Below are 20,137 nucleotides of genomic sequence, written 5' to 3' on the forward strand. Positions count from 1 at the left end.
TTTCGCTTGTACTGCAGTGGTATTTGAGATGAAGGGGAGTTTCAATTGCTGACACTTTTTCAGTGTGATTTGTACAACGCCCTCGACATGACTCCTCCACGCCTGCTTTTACTGAAAAGATGAACCACCTAGAAGAAAGCACACCACCCAATGTACATGGCTGCCAAGTTGTGCGGGTCCCTCGCCATAGCAATGAGTGCCTCGACGTACCCCTCTACACTCAACGGTACACTCTCCCCCTTCAAGTACCCGTTCACCTTTGTGCGCGTGACATCAAGGACCTCCTGCGGCGTATCCGGTACACCCACAATCTTCTTCCTCCGTTTACCACCCAGAAAGTCTGCCGTGGGATCATGCACGAATGTCTCCAAAATAGTGATGAGCGTGTCTTCGTGCTGTCGAAGCAGCTTATACGTGAGCTCAGCGGCCTTGCGGAACGGACCTTCAACGCCCTGGGGACCCATGGCGTCGACCATGTTGTGTGTCAGGCGGAAGGGCACGAGTTCAGGTTTCTCAAACGTGAGACCCTTGTCGAAGAGGCAGTTGAAGTCTACGTGGAAGGTGCCACCATCGCCTTGCTCAAGCAGAACGTTCTCACCGTGCCTGTCTCCTAGACCTAGTACGTGCCCAACGATGCTCATTACCGCGCAAGACCGTGTGTACCGAAGACGCGCTGCGAACCACGCTTCTGGCTCCGGAAACGTCTCTACGAACCATTCATGTAACACAGGCACGAACTTACCGAGGATGCGTTCAGTGAAGATGGTGACTTTGGATGGTGATGAGCAGGCTTCGTTTAGCAATAGACGAATCTCTGTATAGTCGATTGCAATGTTGCGTTGGCGGTAGAAACGAAGGATGATGTCGCGCATGGGTTTGAGGCCTTCGACCCATTCAATGGCTCCGCACTCCTCGTTGAGAGGTGTCACGGCGTACGTCTTGATGTACAGGCGACGTTTGCTCGACTCGATGTCCTTTTGGAGAGCCCGATTGATCATGGCGTTGAATTCCATGAGCCGCTGATCCTTGCGTAGATCGTCTTTTGGTTTGCAAAGTAAGCCGTATGAGCGTCCGTCTGAACCGCGTACGTTGAGCTTTCGTGGACGCTGTAGAGACGACAAGACCAGTACATCGTCATCAAATGACTGTATCGTGATGGCGTCGGCTGGGAATGGGTTGTAACGACGGAGGGACTGGCTGTCGTTGCTAGCAGGCAGGTTGGGAAGCAGATTGGCCTCAACAGGTACCACTAGAAGCGTGGGAGCCAACTTGTGGTTAAATCCCAGCTCCTTCGAAAGACTCACGCGTGCTATTCGCGACTCTATAGGAGCGTCGCAAGCTGCCAGGAGTGCATCAGTAAGTCGCTGTCCTTGACCAATTAGGGTTTTGAGGTCGACGAAAGCTCCCTTGCGCTTCGTTGCGTCCTTTTTGTTGTTAGCTGGTTTCTGACCTTGACCAGGTCGAGAACTTACGCGCAGTTTCTGCAGAACGGCAGTGCCCCGGGCTCTGCGGTCATCCTGTGTAGAGTGAAGGACGGCAAATAGAGCCCAAAGCGCCTGCTGCGGGTACGATGAAGCGACTCGGATGATAATCGCCTGGAGAGCCTCCCAAACGCTCTTGTTTGGATGGCTGATGCGTGTGATGATCTGCGGGAAAGCGGTATACCATGCAAATGCAGGCATTCGCTCTGCTGCGTAGCGCGCGACATATTTATTGATGTGTTCAAGGTAGTTGAGCCGATGCCCATGGAACTCCTTATCTTTGGTGGTTCTGGGCATGTTGTGCGTGACTTCCATACCCATGTCCAACCATAGCGTAAGTATCTTGGGCAGGGTCTGGTAGTAGTACTTCGTCCCATACACCGTAGAGCGAGTGAAGTTCTCAACGACCAGCTTGACCAGGCTTCCTGAGAGATACTCGGAGCTCTGCTTTGTTATTGGCTGCTGCTTCTCTGACTCCAGAAGCTTCAGATACCATCGACCCAGGTAGTAGTGACCTTTGTCCCACCGGGGATACGTTTGCACACCAATTACATACTCCTCTTTCAGAGACATCGACTGGGTCTGACCTGCGCGATCTAGCCATTTAGCGAGCAGTAGTTGAGCATGGCACTTAACCTTGTTCATGGAATGCCCTTCGCCTCGACCGGCTGTAGTAACAGAGATGTTGATGGGCACGGTGTCCTCCCGCTGGAACGCGTTGCTGTCGATAGCACCACGAAGGTTTTGAATGGCCTTACGATGGTGACCTTCTTTCCAAAGAAGCTTCGAATATTCGATTTTAGATGCGTTATCTCCAAGTCGCTCGGCGTGTAGCACTGAATTGAAAGCAGTCGTCATGAAGCCTCCCTTACGAGCCAGCCGTCCTGTTGTAAGCCATGCCGAAGCGATGTCGAGTTTCGTAAATTCGATGCTATTGTCTGTCAGCAATACTCAACATATGCCAGGTCAGGTTGCTCACCGAGACAATGTCATTGCGGCACGGCGTAGTCCCAGAAGATACTGTTTGTCTGATGTGTACGCTCCAATGACGTCCAACCGGCGATCTAAGTTCTCAAGGATAACTTCACGGTCCGCCGCAACCCCATTGCTCATACCGCTTACAGCTTCTATCTCGTATAGCGCGTGCAATTTCACAAGGTGTTCACGCGATGCTTGTACAGAAGCTGTGGTGGATGGGGACATGCTCTTTGCCAGAACTTCTCGCAGTTTTGCAATAATGGCCTGAAACTCGATACGGTTCTTGTGACGAAGTGCTGACAACGCTCGGCCTAGTCCAACGTTGAAATCTATGAAAAGATTCGAGTCTGCGACATTAACTGTACCAAGAAGTCGATCGAGTTGTTCCCATTTACCAGTAGACCAAGCTGCTTCAGCTGCGAAAGGCAATGTACTACTCAAAAGCGAGTTAGTCGCATGGAAGCCGTCCACGTAATTGAGGATTGAGTCTTGAACGAGCATTAGCTACTCTTCATGGAATTCACTTATTCAGACTCACCATATTGACCAGACTCTTTTAGGCAGGTGAGAAGGTTAATCTGAGTCTCAACATCGTTCGGTTTTTCAGAAAGTGCAATCTCATACCAACTCTGAGCCGCTGTCCACCGTCCAGCTTTACGATCTTCGATAATCTGCTGCTCAGGATTGAGGACCTTGAGATGGGCCGATATCCCCTCAATGCTGTCCGGCTCGTCGATATGCGCATAGATCATTTGTAAATGTTGCAGCAAACTGTCTTTCTCGGGGAAGGGCTGCTTCGACGCCGCTTTCTTGTCTCGCTGCTGGCGAAAGTATTGTTCCCAGTGAAACAAGGCTCGAGAATACGAACCGCATTCAACGGCTCGTCGGGATATAATCTCCGCGGGGATAAGCTGGAGTATCCCTTCAACGCGACTGACTTGCTTGATCGAGTTCATCTCCTCGTCCTCGGACACACCACGTCCCGTTTTTCCCGCCATTGTTCTTGCGTCAATCAGGGATTTCTTCTTCTCTTGTAGCCATAGTGACAGGTAGTCGAGTGTCTGAAACACATTCTGCGATGGGTCAGCGAATAAAGTTTGATGGAGTAGTCATAGGGCCTTGCCTCGCTGCACTGCTTGATGATGGAAGATTCGTGTTGCTCCGCCGTACGCAAGTCGGCCTGCAGCACCTGCAAGAGCTCTCGGCCAACATTTGCCTTGTTCTCATCGCTGTCAGATACGATAACGTTAAGAGCTGCAAACGGAAGGATGAATGTAGCTATTGATAAATCGTAGCCTCTGATGATTCTAGCCAGAACAGGGAAGACCATCTCAACATTGACACCTTGCCCTTTTCGCAACAGGTCGTAAACAAAGGTCTGGAGCCAGGTTCCATGGCTAAGCTTCGAGTTGAAGATCGGATATGTCGGACCCTCGTACTGTATTGATGGATTCATGTTGACGGAATATTTGGAATCCAGGAAGGGCGTCAAAACAGTTCTGACGGCCTCTGGAATATCATTCCAGCGTTGTGCCTCTGTGCTAGTCTGCGAAGACCGAGGCTTTGCCCCGCGGAGAGCGCTGAACCCGCAATGCTTGAGCATCTCCTGCATGGCATAGGCGATCCAGCCCTGTGCTTTAGCATTTGTGGTAGACAGGAAGACTTTGACCAGAACTTGCTCAAGGAGCAATGCCACAAAATCGATGTCCTCGTCTCTCCGTGAGAAGTTTGATAGCATCAAGACGCGCTTCTTTTCACGAACTGTTTCCACTCGATATGGATCAAGACCGCCGATGATACCAAGGCATTGAGCACAAAGGATGGTGATATCAGAATAGTCTTCAGAGAACCGTACGCTGGCATCAAGGAGAGACCGCGTCAACGCCGCTAATATCGGGAGAGGCTTTTGACCGACTACTGATTGGTGCAGCTCCCGCTGGTTGGCATCTAGAAATGGCACAAGCTCTATCAGTGCCTGTCGCACTACGACTGAGTTCTGATCTTTGCATCGATTGCTGAAGGCATGGAAGACCTTGATGGTCTCGACCATATCTTTGAACTTTACCAATTCTCCCTCAATTTTGGAGAGCATTGGTATGCCCGCTAATGAAGGAAGGTATTCCACTCTATCTCGAAGTTGCGCATTATACTGCTGTATTATGCCGTCAATAGCTTTGTGAGCCTTGAGCTGCGTATCTTCGGAGAAAATTGACCAGTGTTGTACGATCAATGCGAATGTTTGATCAACGACTAGCATTGTCTCGTCTCCATCGAGAGCTGCCAAGAACGCAGACCAGACAGTGAATGTATCGTCGCATAGGTCTGGATCTCCCATGGCCGATTGGAGACAGGCGCGAATCTGTGGCAACGCTCCATTTACGCTAAATCGCGCAAGGTGGATGAGATCCCCTATAGCAGCTATGCATCTCTTCCTTTCGGGCATTGTATGGGGTGTTGCCTTTCCCTGGGCGTTGGGGGCTTCGATGACATTCGAGAAATATGCTATAATGCCTAGAATATGTGTCTCGCAGAATGCATCCAGGTTCTTGGTCTTTGAAGTAGATTTACGCTGACCTGATTTCGTGTCCGGCGCGAGCGATGCAAGGGTACTGAATCCTTTGTAATAGGGCTTTTTCCTAACAATTTCTTGGTCCGCCGCTAGTTTCAGTATCTCGATGGCAACGCCAGTTATATCTAGTGCAACCCAAGATTCGAGCTTGTTATTACTGCCATCCCGGATAGCAGGCTCAATGGCTGCTAGAGTCTCCATCGCTGTCTGCTCGACTTCAGCGACGGGCTGTGATAAAAGCAAGGCGAGTATCCTCGCAAGATTGGCTCTTGGATGCGTCAAGACGTCAATGACAGAAGCTTTCCGTGCCTGGGCGATCTTCTCAATGATGTCTCTTCGTTTGCTCAATACAAGATGAGGAAGAGTATCCGCTTGGGTCTGCACCAATAATTGACGGACGCTTTGCTCAGTCAAGTCAGCCAGCTGCTGCGCCTTCTGAGGCTGGTTGACGATGTCCTTGATGACTGAGAAGCCAATGACCTTCCAATAAGGACTTAAAAGCTGCATCGTATCCATGGAATACCCTTTAGCGATCGACTCAAGTTCGCGGTAAGCCATACCGCATACCAGTGCGTTTGGATGGCCTAGGTATTCGATGAGGTGGTGTAATATTATGGGTAGCTCTAGTTCGCCGCATGTCAATGCGGTTCGACCATATGCGATGATCAACGTTTCCTGATCGGACAAGATGTTGCGTTTCGCCAGAGCATCCAGAAACTCTACGAAAGACCGCCGATTTTTCCCACGAACGGTTTTGGATATGTCATCTCGTAAAAACACCATCAAGGAACTTGTCGCAGCGAGTTTCAGTTCCCGTAAAGATCTACTCATAGACGCAAGCAGCCACTGTCCTAGCTCACATACCTCGAGAGACAGATACTCAGGGTCAGAGATATGGTTGTAGACACGGCCAATGGCCACAGCCATAAGCACCCGGGATTGCGATGACGCCTCGAACTCTGGTTCTTTCGTGATCGCAAGCATGGCAGCAATAGCGTCCTTCCAGCTCTCTGCATCGTCCTGTTCGTTCCAATGCATCGCGGCGTCTCGTCCATTTCGTGAGTTTGCATCACACAACATACAGACAAGTGACTGCAGTGGCTGCGAAGCTGATTGTGATGGTTCCAAACACCGGGACCCAGCACATGCAATCTTTGTGAATGCTGTCATAATATCCACTTGTGTACGCTCGTTCTGCCGTTCGTCGTCCATCATGGATGAGTACCTTGTTCTGTTGAAGTCAGCAATGGCTATCAGAACCAATTGAGACGACTTACTCCATGATGTTGTGAAGATTAGACAGGTTGAAAACAGGTGAGTCCTGACTACTGCCATTCAATACCATCATGAGTCGCTCATATATAGTACGATTGATGTCAGAAGTGTCTGGTAATGTCTTTCGCCGCTTGGTAGGCCTCTCTTCGGTTCCTAGGTTTAATACGCGGAATAGTTTTAGGATTCGCGTTGATTCCTCAGCAAGTTGAGCGTTCGAAAAATTGCCAGTGTCACTCTCACAGAGCTCTTTACGTATGTCTGCGACAGACATAGGCCATGTGCCTGGTGCGGTCCAGAGACAAAGGGCCAGCTGGTATATGTTAGTATAGATCGACACTGCAGTGCTCGTTTCATACCTGTAAGTCTTTATGGAGCTTAGAAAAATGATCCACATCCCGGCAAGCCTTAGCTATAATCTCCTCAACATCGTGTAAAACGATTGTTCTGCTCGCTTCCTGCCGACGCCGGATTGTCGGGATATTTTCAGGCGATGAGACAAGTGCACTGCGTAAGTGGGTGAGGATGATGGCCAGCCGCACTTGACTGCTCTCTGATGCCGGCAATGATGGTAAGCCATCAACAAACTCGCGGAGGCTAGTGATTAGTGCCTGCGCATTCTTCAACGAAGTACAGGTGCGGTCTCCAGGCGCCAATGAAGGAAGAAACAGTATTTCTAGTAGCTGCAAATATACAAGCGTAATCTCATCGGAGAAAGGACGCTTCGCCGAGCTTGTTGTCCATCGCCTGAAATATTTCCATAAAGCTTGAGCACTATCTATGATCCAGGGTAGATGATGATCTAAGGCACCAGGCATCACAGATTCCCTCTCTTGAGGCTGGATAGCATTAGCCAACGCCAGAAGCAGACAGAAACCAACGTTGATGGCACCGAGTTGCGAAGTGATGGTTCGCTGCAGATCGTGGGGCAAAGCAATAATTTGCTGGCTTTCTGGCCAGAACACACTGATGTTGCTTGATGATGGCAGGGCAACACTGAAAGACGGCGCTGGTACCGAAACCGGATCGTCCACGGATTGCAATTTTGTCAGGATAGCTGGAAAGAGGTAAGCGGATGGGGAAAGGGTTCTGGCTTAGTACTCACATTGCACACACGACCTGTAAAGTTGTGAGACTACTGCAGCTGAGCGCCAGAGGGCAGATGTCCGAGCAAGCACGCTTAGGCACAGATGGAGCAGTTGCTGTACATGTTCGTGCACAGAATTGAGTGTTGTATACGTCAACAGGCCCAGTAACTTGGGGTATAACCAGAGAATAAGTGGAGGCCGAGGTATACCGTCGTCTTCGCTGTCCCGGGTGCTCAGCAGTAGATGTGGCTTCTGTTGCAGGATGAAGGTGAGCGCGGCAATACTGTCAATGCCTTGCTGCCTCTGCTGGTCCTGGGCAAACGGATCATGTTTGAACAGTCCCTCAAGACCGGCTTCCGCGATGACGCACACGAGCGCTACGAGTTGTTGATCAGGCTCGTCGGTGTTTGGATGTTGAAGAAACTCCTTTACTAGTTCACCAAAACTGACTTTGGTTACTTGGCCATGCCGCGCATTGACATTTGAAGCGTTATGTACAATTTGAGCCGCGATGGTCGAAGGGGGCGGAACGCCATTCGAATTGCCGTTAGTCACTGGTGGCGGTGCCATCCGCTGAGTCGAGCTCCCGCCTTTGCGGGCCATGATGCACGTTACCGACGTGGCATGTCGCGTAGGTTGGGAAAGAGTGCAGCCTTGAAAGATGGCCGGACACCTGGTTGTTGGCGGTGATGCTGGATTTGGCTTTAAGCGAATGCCTGTACAAAGTTCGACTGATTCAAGATGGTATTGTTGATGGAGTGGCGTCTGATTGGACGCGGGTGGGGGTCTCTGCAATTTGCTGTGCGGTAGTCCCAGGCTTTCAACGAGTGTTGTTTCGTGTTATTGATACGATAGTCCGGCAGTCGTCGCAAAATGCGCGATGTAGGCAGATGTGTGTATGGTGTGTAAGGTCCACAGAGAAACTGTATGGATTACATTGACGCGAAGTCGCGTAGTCACGAGACCCCGCTAAGTTCTATCTTGGTAAAGAGCGCTACTCCGCAATTCCACCTGAAAGCATCGAACCACCCTTGCTCAACATCGAAAGCACCGAGATCGCAACCCCAAACGCTACATAGATCGAGCACGCATTATACGCATATCGGCGCCTACTGTGCACGTCTGCAGGATCTAGCATCCTCTAAGCCGCAGCCATGCCTGGCCCATTCACTTCGAAATCTTTCAGCGCCACACTACCCAACTCGCTCGCCGCCCGATACCGAAAATCACTCCAGAAACATCCGTTCCTACTCTTCGGCCTACCATTCCTCTCCACCATCGTTCTAGGGTCTTTCATGTTGACGCCCGCCACAGCGCTGCGATATGAGCGCTACGATCGCAAGAACCAACAAATAACACATGAGCAGGCTATGGGCCTGAGAGGAGAGCGGAGGAAGGTTAATATGAAGGATGAGTACTACGTACGTATAACAGGCAATATAGGTATTGGACGAGCATGGGCTGACAACTGCACAGAGATTGCAGGCTAAAGACCTCGAGGACTGGGAACAGAGGCGTGTCAAGAGGCTGCCGGGAGAGCCAGACGGCACACTTGTGTAGGGACGAGACAAATAATCAAAACAGCATCTGACACGGCGTTACGGAAAATGATTAGCATAGCAGATTCGATACCTCTGTACGATACAGACCCCTCCACTTTCTACAGTAGGCGCATACTGCACATGAAAACGGACACCCATACTAGCTTGATTGGGGCCATGATACCTGAATTTATACCATGAAAATGTTTGCTATATGACATTTGAATTGTTCCACGGAGTCGATTTAACACTGCATCCTCTGCTCGACCCGTGATAAGTCAGTGCATCGAAGCTGGGAACGACTCGCTCAGCGAAGACACTATCTCTGACGAAAGAGCCTTGCAGCGACAGAAACAAAGTGCGCTATTCTTGTGGTGTCTGTTGGGAACTGAGGTAGCAACTCGAATCCGAATCGTATCTGGGACGGGAAATACGACTTCTGTGTACGCATGGCTATAGCCTCGACGTGACGCATTATTATTCGTGTGATATATATGGATCACGCTCGTGTGATTTGAATCGAGCCGGCCATGAAGCGAACAATGAGAAAGAATACGCAAACTACATGCTCAGGATCGCTTCAAATGCAAGACATGAACGGGACAAAGACTACGCTCGAACGCCTCGCTACGATCAACAGATAGGAGATAGGAAAAGGAGCCTTAGAGAAGCAATGAAAGTACTACAGCACACACGAGTGCATAGTACATAAGAGGAGATGAAGAAAAGGAAAATATGCGTGGGCATACCAAGATGAATCTAGTCGTGATACCCGCCAACTGTGAGAGCATGGGGATTGGAAGCACAGATAAAGGTGTAGACATAGACCGAGTGACAAGGGTGCAGACTTGTTGTTAACAACACCTACCACTCTTGCTCTTCTGCACCCGATTGATGTCTTCTTCCCAATCTTGTTGGTGTACAGCGACGGCTGGTGTAGTTGGAAAGCCCAACCAACTCCGCCTCTTATCGCCTGTGCCCAAGCGGAAACTGCCATTGCCGTTCCCAGGGTAATCGAAATACCCAGCCACATTGCCGTTGTTGTCCATGGCCGGAGTGACTCCAGCCATAGCGTACTGGCGTTGTTCTTCTTCGAGCTTCTTCTGTTGCTGTTCGACCAACTTGCGGGTGATAACACGGAAGACCTCGTCTACACCTTCACCATCTTTGGCGCTGATCTCATGACAACAATCCCAGCCCAAATCTTGTCCCCAGAAGCCGCTCGATCGGTTACTCTGTGGCGATGCCATACCGCCGGTGTGGAAGGCTGCCGGTACAGAGCCCCAGCCGCTTGTCTGAGCACTGTGTGGCGGCCCATTCTGCGTAGGGTAGAGATTTTCGGCGACGTATTCAATGCAGCGCTCAAACGGCACTTTTCGCTTGGCAGGGTCTTCGGCTACGACATCTGACTTTGTTCCTACAACATGGAGAATCACGTCTTCTCCGAGGTTGGTTTTGAGTTCTTTAAACCAGCGGCCCATCTCGTCGAACGAATAGGGATCGGTGATGTCGTAACATAGTACTGCAGCGTTTGCACCTGCAGAAGAGTTGGTTAGCTTTTCGGTAGAGTGTTTGGGCTACGGCGAAGAGTGGAAGGATGTCATCTCGGCCATTGCAAAGTATATTCCAAAAATCAACACAGCGGGCTGCAGAGACGTATTCGAAGTAAGGAGATTATTGGCGTACCTCTGTAGTATAGCTTGGAGATGGACCGGAAGCGCTCTTGACCTGCTGTGTCCCATATTTGTAACCGGACTACGGTGGACGTATCGATATCCACGACCCTCTTGGTCAAGAAGGATGCGCCGACGGTCGACTGTGTTGTAGGAGGTGTAAAGGCGTTCTTCACATATCGGTGGACGAGGGAAGTCTTCCCAACGCCTTGGCTGCCGAGGACCACAATCTTTGCTTCAAGGCTGTTGGACATGGCGGTACAAACTGTCGTCACTCGCCAAAGGTGTGTGTATTCGTCGACGGTCGGCGGTGCAGGGGTGGGGCGGAAGGCGGATGCTGTGGGGTCGACTCAGGTATGCGCGGTGCCTCGGAGCCAGGAAGAAAGGAAATGCGTGGTAGGCGGTCGCAGGACAAGTTGCATGGCGTGCAGTGAAAGCGTGTCGCCGACAACTGTGAGAAGAGGCAGAGAATTGACGTAGAGCCTGTCTGAGAATATTAGGCAGGAGGTGAGTGACCGAATGACAGTCCACCGTGTTTGGCGCTTGCACCGATTCTCTTGGCTAGGGGAGCCCATGTGACAGACGCCTTAAGCCAATGTGAATCAGATGTGGGAGGGACGCATCGAACATGGAAAGATGGGCGTCCATCGTGATCGCATTCTGGAGACTGATTACCATCCTGGGGATGACGCGCCATGTTGATTCTCGTGGGTTGGGCAGTCAACAATGCACGTCATGCCCACCCAGCTAGCTGTCGTTGCTTTCCCCGCGTTTCGGAGCAGAGCCCGCTTCTTCCACGCGACCGATAGGTAGCGATTAAAAACGCTGCCACTTACCCTGAAACAAAAGTCCACGTTCCTCCGACCGATGATATATCTCTAGGAAGACCGGTCGGCGGTCGACTGTCAGGGATCGAGACGGGATACCAAATGTGACAAGCCCGGACATCCAGCTCGCCTCGAGCTTGACGGTACTAGCTTGCTTCCATTCTCCGCGACCAGCATCCGAAGCCTGCGGGGATGAATGTACCGAGCTATCACCCCAAACATGCTGCCGTCACCAACCTGGCCCTTCCGCCCGCCCAAGCTTTTAGTGCCTGGAAATAACCTAGATCGGCTCCATATATTTTCTGGCCTATCTTCGCGACTTGATTACCTATCCTCCAGCATCCTGCGCCTACCACAACACCGCGACGATGAACCACGACAGTAATGACACCCAGAAGGTGAAGCTCACCGGCGAGCAGGTCGCTGAGCACAACAACGCCGAATCCTGCTGGGTCATTGTCCACGGCCGCGCCTACGATGTTACCGAGTTCCTGCCTGAGCATCCCGGAGGCCAAAAGATTATCCTAAAGTATGCCGGCAAGGACAGTACTGAGGCGTTCGAGCCCATTCACCCGCCCGACACTCTTGACAAGTATCTCGATAAATCCAAGCACTTGGGCGAGGTGGACATGAACACGGTCAAGGAAGAGGCGAAGGAGGTCGACCCTGATGAGGAAGAGAGACAGAAGCGCATTGAGCGCATGCCCATCCTGGAGCAATGCTACAACTTGATGGACTTCGAAGCTGTCGCGCGCAAGGTCATGAAGAAGACTGCATGGGCATACTACTCCAGTGGTGCAGACGACGAAATCGTGGGCTCATCCCAAATACCATGTCCTTACCCAGACTGACTCTTTCCAGACATTACGAGAAAACCACAGCGCATTTCACAAGATCTGGTTCCGGCCACGCGTACTCATCGATGTCGAGAAGGTCGACATGTCCACCACCATGCTCGGCAGCAAATGCGACATTCCCTTCTATGTCACTGCGACGGCATTGGGCAAGCTCGGCAATCCAGAAGGAGAGGTTGTGCTCACGCGCGGCGCACACAAGCACAATGTCATCCAGATGATACCCACACTGGCATCTTGCTCGTTTGACGAAATCATGGACGAAGCAAAAGACGGTCAGGTCCAATGGCTGCAATTGTACGTCAACAAGGATCGCGAGGTCACAAAGCGGATCGTGCAGCACGCCGAGAAACGCGGCTGCAAGGGTCTCTTCATCACCGTCGATGCACCACAGCTCGGTCGTCGCGAGAAAGACATGCGGAGCAAGTTCGACGATGTCGGAAGCAACGTTCAGAGCACCGGCGGAGACAATGTTGACCGTAGTCAAGGCGCCGCACGAGCCATCTCGTCCTTCATTGACCCGAGCCTCAGCTGGAAAGATATCCCGTGGTTCAGGAGCATCACCAAGATGCCCATTATTCTCAAGGGTGTGCAGTGTGTTGAGGATGTTATCCGCGCCGTTGAAGTTGGCGTCGAAGGCGTAGTTCTTTCAAACCATGGTGGTCGTCAGCTCGATTTTGCTCGCTCCGGTGTCGAAGTGCTCGCAGAGGTTATGCCCGTTCTTCGCGCACGCGGCTGGCAAGACCGCATTGAAGTCTACATCGATGGTGGTGTCCGACGTGCCACAGATATCATCAAGGCTGTCGCACTAGGCGCCAAGGGTGTAGGTATTGGCAGACCTTTCCTCTACGCCATGTCCGCATACGGTCTCCCAGGTGTCGACCGGGCTATGCAGCTTCTGAAGGATGAGATGGAGATGAACATGCGCCTGATCGGTGCCTCAAGCATTGCGGACTTGAATCCTTCTATGCTTGACACAAGAGGACTCAGTATGCACACTGCCACTGTACCTCACGACACTCTGGGGATGAATGTGTATGATCCGCTTATCGGCCCTCAAGAGAGTGTTGTCAAGGCGAAGGCCAAGTTATGAGGAGCTTGTGCGTGTATTGTATATCAACCCCAGGCGCAAAGGATTTGTTCGAGAATCGTCAAGTATTACATATCTTCACAGCATGCAATCTTTCATTCAAATAAATATTTCATCAACTTATCTAGTGCCCTTGATCACTCTCCCATTTGTCGTTGTTCGCCATTTTGCCCTGTGAAGTATGGAGGGCTTTGTTTCAGGTCGTGACCACGCGAGAGCGCGTTCGGTCGGTGGGGAAGGAGCGCTGGGTGGACCTGCCGACCGTCAAGCGTCCGTGGGTCACTCTTCTCACTTCACTCAGGGCAAGCCTCAAAGATTCACATTATCGCATGATATTACTATATATTTTTTATTCTTGAATCGCCTTCGCATTAACGTTTGTGACTTTTCGCTTCTATTAACATTATCCTATGGGTGCTACTGAAGGCGCAGCGCAACCCGGCGCTGGCTGGGACGAAGCGCAATGTACAGCAGCACTCGCACAATTGGAGCAGCTCCAGGCGCAGGTGAGACTTCCCTAACGCCGTTCCTGAACTCATACTGATATGCGACAGATCAACGACATGCGCCTAGCTATCCCGCGCATCATCGAGCCTTTCCATCGTCCTCGGAGTTCCGCGACTTATAAGCTATATGTTGAGGGCGTGAAGGGTTCCCAGAACAACCTGAATGCGCTCACGAAACAATGGAAAGACCCCGATATGCAGAGCACATTCGAGCACGTCAAGCAAAGCTTCGGCGCAAATGCGGATCTATCGGAAAGCGTCTCCATGCCCTCCCACGGATGGGTAGAAAGAGCACGGAAGGCAAAGGAGTCGTCAAAGAGCAAGGGATCTGAAAACGTAGATGATGCCGGTGCCACACTCACTGAAGAGGATGTATCTCGAATCGTGGTGGATTTCCGCAAGGCACACCCAACTCTAAAAGTGGAGGCACAAGATGATGATCGCAGCATATATGTATGGCATCCATACGCCTCGAATGACTATCTGCTCACATACGTAACAGATGCAGTTCGTTTCCGGTTCTCTCATGCTGAAATTCCGTATTGGCATCGAGCGCGAAGCAAACGGACGCTACAAACTTAACGCCGAGTGCTTGGGTACAACAGAGCCCTTTTTGGCCATCACAAGATGCATTGCATCTCGGCCAAATGCTGACGATTTGAGATATCTACTGGTACGTACATGAAATTCCATGCCATGGGTATGGTTTGACTGTATGCTAACCATAACAGGATATGATTGCTGCATACAAGACCGTGAAAGGAACTTCGTGTGCCAGGTGTGGAAAACTTCTCGACAAGTCGGCACTGACACCCACCGCAAGACGAAGCAAACAGGTCGCCAGCACGACTGAGACTCCTCAAACTATATGGGAAGCGACCCACGAAGGCTGCATCTGAAAGACTTTTTCCAATTAGCAAGGCATTACGACACATGTCTGTCCATGTCGTTCATAAATGGGCCACCCTAAAGAAATGGTAGGTATCGTCCATCCTGCCACCAACCACCATACACATCGCGCAGAGCTTCGGGAAACATGTTCCATTTTCTGTTCTTATAAGGATCTGGTTGCCATCTCGCGTCTGTCCACATGCGAGGATGCCGATCTACATACTTTCGCGTACGGAAGTCGTAAACCATTTCGCGTGAACGTCCACCTGACAGCACACCTCCCTCTGTCCAAGGGGCGAACTTGGTAGGGTTGAAGGCGGGCTCCGAGAAACGGTCATCGAGATTGACATGTTTGGACCATTGGGATCGCGATGGGCGTTTGGCCACAAAATCTCTTGCATCAGCCGCAGAGCCAACGAAGATGTCTGGACCTTTGCCTTGGAGAATGTCTTTCATTCGACCCAACTTAGAACCATTTCTACCATCTTTTGGCCAGATGAAAGCTTTCGATATTTTTGGGTGTCGCAGTTTTCGTTCGTCTTGATACCATCCATTGGATATATGGGGTTGACCGCGAATGTATCGGGCTGGTCTGTGTCTCCAAGGGCTTGGGACACGGTGGAAGAACGGCGGCTCAGGCAAGAAATCAGTCATAACTAGGTGTTGTTGGAATGAGATTGCAGTAGGACATGAAGATCACATCTCGAAATAACTGCGATAGACGTTCGCTTTTGAATCAATACTGTCACTCGTTTGCTAGAATAGGTCACGAAGACGAGTTGGGCTCGCATAACATAATGGACACGGAATATTTGTATAATCGTTTGTCACATTGCCATTACTTTGCACACAAAGCTTTATGTCGTTCGGCCATGCTCCCATTCTCATTTGGCTCATTGAAGGGCAGCCGGACACGCCAGTCGTACCACGCTCTCATCAAACATCCGAAGTCGGCTTCGTGGTTTTTTGGAGAGCCGAATACACGGATAACGGAGATTGAATATTACTTGACGCACACTTGTCGATTGTCTCAGTAAGCTTGGGATGATACTAGTTCTTTCACATGGACGCGTACCTGAAAGACAGGGATCACAGCGGTCCGAGCTCTCAAGCTTGAACAACGCGATCTCGTTTCTCCAGGTTTGTTTTCGGCACCATCAACAACACCGCCCCGTACAACCACCATGTCGCTTTTCGGCAATCTTGGAGGCTCCCAGCCCGCCTCTTCTGGCACATCAGGCGGAGGGCTGTTTGGTGCAACAACAGGCGCATCAGGCGGTACTACACCAAGCTTGTTTGGCAATCTGGGCGGAAGTACTTCGAATGCGCAATCCAGTACGACACAAGCACCGAGCACTGGAGGCGGACTTTTCGGTGGCTTGGGCGGAGCAAAGCCGGCAGCAACTACGACACCCTCACTGTTCGCTGGCGCTGGGTCGACCTCACAGCCGCAAACGCAAGCGCAACCGAGCAGCTTCGGCGGACTCTTCAATAAACCGACATCGCAAGCGACAACGACCAACAACACGCAGCAAACGAGCGGCCTGGGCCAATCCTCCCTCTTCGGTGCTACCACCACACAGGAGCAGCCCCAACAGCAACAGCAGCAACAGGGCGCGTCGCTGTCGCAAGCAAACGCTGGTACCGGTCGCTCAGCCCACTTCGACCATCTGCTCGAGCGAGGGCGTAAGCGCAATGCTGGCGAAAATGGCGGCAACAACTTCGACGAGCTGCCGTCCCTACAGTTGGGACTGGGAGACATCGCACGGAAGGTGCGCAATCTGGGTGCTGGAGGTCCCTCAGCAGACCAGGTCCAGGATCGCTCCCAGGATCGCGCTGCGTATGTTGGACCTGATCATGATGTGTTGCTTTGTGCTGATTGCTTCTAGACACTACCTACTTTCCGCCTCTGGCGTCAAGATGGGCAGCACCCTCCGCGACCTCAACCAATTCTCTTCGCAAGGCGGTCTCGCTGCACCCAGTCAGGCACAGAACCTGTTCGACAACGACGTAGACGGCTACATCTCGAACCTGCACTCCCAATCCACCCTAGCACTCATTCAAGAAGGATTGGAACAATCTAAACGCGACTTCGACACATTCCTCGAGGACAACGTTCAGATCGAATGGGACAAACAGAGGCAGAGGATCTACGAACATTTCGGACTCGGCCGACAGAGTGAAGATATGGCCGCATCCCAAAGCGGCGCATTTGGCAGCACGGCCCGTGGAGCTTTTGGACGCGCAACAGGGCGCAAGGGTCGTTCTATGGGCCCTAACAGCGGTGCGTCTGTAAACGGGAGATCGACTTTTGGCGCGTCTGCTGCCGGACCGCCTGTCCTAGGCGCCTCTCAAAGCGTGCTTGGTGGGCGCGAACCTACCGATAAGTCTGTCATGGGTGGACAAGCTGCTTCTCAGGACCGACACGCACGTGACAAACAAGAAAAGTACATGGACGAGGTCAAGAAGCTCAACGAGTCCAGGCTACGTGAGAGCTCATTCTCGGTACTCCATGCATTTTCAGACGTGGAAAAGGCTGCGGGCACCGAATACTCAGACCACTTCACAAATGCGTATGGAGCGCTTATATCCATCACTGGCGAGAAAACCGAACTGGAGGCCTCCAACCCTGGTTCCAACCAGCCAAAAGAACGAAGCTTCGCCAAGGACTACTTGGACGACCAACCGAACTCTGCTGCCAGCGTACGCATGCGTAAATGCATACTCGATGGCTCTCGGAAGTTCTTGGAAAGCAAGTTCTTGGAGCAAGTCGAAGATGTGTTGCGGAGGAACCCTGCAGAGGCGCTCGTTGGTGGAGTTCCCTCTATGCTCAACAAAATCCGAGGCTTTGTACGAGCGAAGGCTGCGTTTAAGGAGCTCGGCGCAGACAGTGATCTATTCCAGAGGATAGGTGAAGCTGGCGATGAATTTCCTTGGATTATCATATTCTTTCTTCTCAGAGGTGGCCTCCTCACTGAGGCTGCTGAATATGTGCGAGAGAAGAGAAACTTCTTCCAGAACACCGACAGAAACTTCCAGGCGGCAATAACTCAGTACGCCACCGATCCAGAGCGAAGGCTGAACCCAGATACGCAACAAAAGGTCGCGCATACGCATGCGCAGAGAACTCGCTTGAAGACGCCAGAAGATCCCTACCGAATGGCCTGCTACAAGATCGTCGGCCGGTGTGACATGAGCCAACGCAATCTGGCGCCAATCAAAGAGAACATGGACGACTGGGTATGGCTGCAATTTAATCTGGCCCGTGAAGGCAATCGCGCTGAAGAGAATGCTGGCGAGATCTTCGGCTTGGAAGAACTGCGAACAACCATCAAGGATATCGGTCAGCGTCACTTCATGAATGACGAAGCCGAGTCCGCGGGTGGCTATGGAATCTACTTCTATCTCGCTACGCTTGCTGGTCTGTTCGAGCCAGCGATCAACTACCTCTACACTCACAACTACGTCTCTGCGGTTCACTTCGCCGTTGCTCTGGACTACTACGGTCTACTGCGTGTGTCGGACTGGACGACTGCAGGTGGAGAGATCATAACCTTCACTACACGACAGCAGCCACAGCTCAACTTTGGGCGCGTGATCGGCCACTACACCAGTGACTTCCGTGCCGCACGAGCTGATGCTGCAGCTGACTACTTGGTGTTGATTTGCATGAATGCGGATCTACCAGGCGAAGCAGGACGACAGCAGGCAGAGCTTTGCCACGAGGCGCTTCGTGAACTTGTCCTTGAGACGCGCGAGTTTTCCACGTTACTGGGTGATGTCAAGTCGAACGGCGAGACGACGCCTGGTCTCATTCAGGAACGTGTGCCGTTGCTCAAGCTGGACGGTGAGATGGGCCTGTTGAACACCATCACTAGTGAAGCCGCGAGGATGGCAGACGACAATGGACGCATCAACGATGCCATCTTACTATGCCACCTTGCTGGCGAGTATGACAGTGTCGTAACGATCTTGAACCGCGCACTTGCCGAGGCACTCTCTGTAGAGCTCGGCCAAGAGCCACTTCGTCTGGAGCCGTTGAAGCCACGGCTGACACCCGCAGAGTCACAGCAACAGCAGCAGCAACGGAGCGATCTGACTTCGTCGAGCTTGAGCATGCTCGGAACAGATGATCCTGTCGAACTTGCCCAAAAGGTTCTTGCACTGTACGATGCAAACAGTCTATGGTGGAGGAAGGTGTCACAGATGAACCGTGATACAGTTGGAATACTATTCCAGCTCAACAACGCAAAGAAGGTCATCGAGGCTGGCGACTACATGGCAGCACTCGGCGTAAGTAGTTCCATCTCTGTCTTGCACTATCAGTCACTAACAAGTCATCTAGCAAATCGAGAACCTTCGTATCCTCCCTCTATCTGCTGGAGGCAACGTCAGCGACATTCGCGCTACAGCCAACAGTTTCAACTCATACCCACCAGAGATTTCACGCAATATTGGCAACGTGCTCCTCTGGTGCATCGGCTGCTGCTCGCGACACCGTGAGCGTCTTCTGTCTGGACAGTTCGAGGACAGAATGCGCAAGGTGCTTGCAGATCAGCTGCTGCAGAAGGCGAAGGATCTCATGGTCTTTGCTGGGCTGATCAAGTACAAGTTGCCACCGAGAGTGTTTGAGACGCTGGCTAGGGAAGGTCAGGAAGTGGGGGCTTTCTAGAATTGGGGTAATGATGATAGATATTCGCATGTTGGAGTCTCTGGAATTGACATTGTAGTCTCAGGATGGGCTGGGAAATGCTTGGATTTGCGAGCAAAGGTCGATTGAACATTCGCGCAATTGCTGGACATGGTTGGTTTGACGTCGAGCGGTACCAACAAATGATTATATTTCCGGGCCATCCGTATCTCAGTGGTGATCAGAATGCTTTCGCCGCAAGAGGCCGCGTGGGGTGACGGCCAAGACGAAGATGGTACAACGACAGCACAGCAATCGTGGCACAGACGATGTCTCGCTATGCTGTCATTTGTTGACATGCAAGTCTTGCAGGTTAAGGCAATAATGAAGTCGTTCGATTCTAGGAACGTGCCGGCGGCCGTGGTTGGCGATGCTTCCAGGTTCGGGCTGAGGATCGGCGAGTGGTGTGACCCCACTTGGCGGACCGGGGAGCTCTTTTCTTTTGGAGCTCCCACGTCATATGGACGAACCCATGCTCGGAGCCCCGTCACCTTATCACCAGTTTGAATAATACGTACAACTGTCGCCCGTGATACAGATATATCATCGTAAATCCAGCTAATAGCTAGCTAGTCGCATCACTTCTGACACTCACATATCAACACTCAGGACTCGGCAAAGCTACCCCTCCAACCCGCCGTCGACCATTGAAACTTCCCAACACACAGGGACCCGCT

At 51.7% G+C, this 20,137-nt stretch overlaps 7 protein-coding genes across 7 annotated transcripts; 4 read left to right on the forward strand and 3 right to left on the reverse strand.

Annotated features, from left to right (window-relative positions):
- Positions 1–8: 8 nt before the first annotated feature.
- On the reverse strand, positions 9–8,288 carry CC77DRAFT_1092280 (hypothetical protein). Its single transcript, XM_018529624.1, has 8 exons — positions 7,406–8,288; positions 6,660–7,357; positions 6,306–6,613; positions 3,583–6,259; positions 2,998–3,532; positions 2,461–2,947; positions 1,473–2,412; positions 9–1,424 (listed from the first exon to the last, which is right to left on the reverse strand). Exons 1-8 carry the CDS (start codon positions 7,989–7,991, stop codon positions 129–131), a joined length of 7,527 nt encoding a protein of 2,508 aa, XP_018389549.1. The 5' UTR covers positions 7,992–8,288; the 3' UTR covers positions 9–128.
- Positions 8,289–8,452: 164 nt separating this feature from the next.
- On the forward strand, positions 8,453–9,356 carry CC77DRAFT_1017728 (cytochrome c oxidase-assembly factor cox-16, mitochondrial precursor). The gene is made up of 2 exons (XM_018524468.1): positions 8,453–8,809; positions 8,865–9,356. Exons 1-2 carry the CDS (start codon positions 8,543–8,545, stop codon positions 8,946–8,948), a joined length of 351 nt encoding a protein of 116 aa, XP_018389550.1. The 5' UTR covers positions 8,453–8,542; the 3' UTR covers positions 8,949–9,356.
- Positions 9,357–9,593: 237 nt separating this feature from the next.
- Positions 9,594–10,977, reverse strand: CC77DRAFT_648519 (ras-domain-containing protein). Its single transcript, XM_018532623.1, has 2 exons — positions 10,616–10,977; positions 9,594–10,466 (listed from the first exon to the last, which is right to left on the reverse strand). The coding sequence occupies exons 1-2, from the start codon at positions 10,854–10,856 to the stop codon at positions 9,784–9,786; spliced, it is 924 nt and encodes a 307-aa protein (XP_018389551.1). The 5' UTR covers positions 10,857–10,977; the 3' UTR covers positions 9,594–9,783.
- A 510-nt stretch (positions 10,978–11,487) lies between these two features.
- Positions 11,488–13,435, forward strand: CC77DRAFT_649045 (L-lactate dehydrogenase). Its single transcript, XM_018532626.1, has 2 exons — positions 11,488–12,241; positions 12,291–13,435. Exons 1-2 carry the CDS (start codon positions 11,798–11,800, stop codon positions 13,374–13,376), a joined length of 1,530 nt encoding a protein of 509 aa, XP_018389552.1. The 5' UTR covers positions 11,488–11,797; the 3' UTR covers positions 13,377–13,435.
- A 215-nt stretch (positions 13,436–13,650) lies between these two features.
- CC77DRAFT_649465 (hypothetical protein) lies at positions 13,651–14,812 on the forward strand. The gene is made up of 4 exons (XM_018532628.1): positions 13,651–13,879; positions 13,928–14,332; positions 14,382–14,552; positions 14,611–14,812. The coding sequence occupies exons 1-4, from the start codon at positions 13,784–13,786 to the stop codon at positions 14,776–14,778; spliced, it is 840 nt and encodes a 279-aa protein (XP_018389553.1). The 5' UTR covers positions 13,651–13,783; the 3' UTR covers positions 14,779–14,812.
- CC77DRAFT_659217 (hypothetical protein) lies at positions 14,683–15,584 on the reverse strand. The gene has a single exon (XM_018532632.1). The coding sequence runs from the start codon at positions 15,422–15,424 to the stop codon at positions 14,846–14,848; it is 579 nt and encodes a 192-aa protein (XP_018389554.1). The 5' UTR covers positions 15,425–15,584; the 3' UTR covers positions 14,683–14,845.
- A 336-nt stretch (positions 15,585–15,920) lies between these two features.
- On the forward strand, positions 15,921–19,820 carry CC77DRAFT_1047879 (NIC-domain-containing protein). The gene is made up of 3 exons (XM_018527503.1): positions 15,921–16,610; positions 16,660–19,063; positions 19,116–19,820. Exons 1-3 carry the CDS (start codon positions 15,955–15,957, stop codon positions 19,440–19,442), a joined length of 3,387 nt encoding a protein of 1,128 aa, XP_018389555.1. The 5' UTR covers positions 15,921–15,954; the 3' UTR covers positions 19,443–19,820.
- The last annotated feature ends 317 nt before the right edge of the window (positions 19,821–20,137 follow it).

The sequence above is a fragment of the Alternaria alternata genome, assembly GCF_001642055.1.
Source record: "Alternaria alternata strain SRC1lrK2f unplaced genomic scaffold CC77scaffold_4, whole genome shotgun sequence".
NCBI classification, from domain to species: domain Eukaryota; kingdom Fungi; phylum Ascomycota; class Dothideomycetes; order Pleosporales; family Pleosporaceae; genus Alternaria; species Alternaria alternata.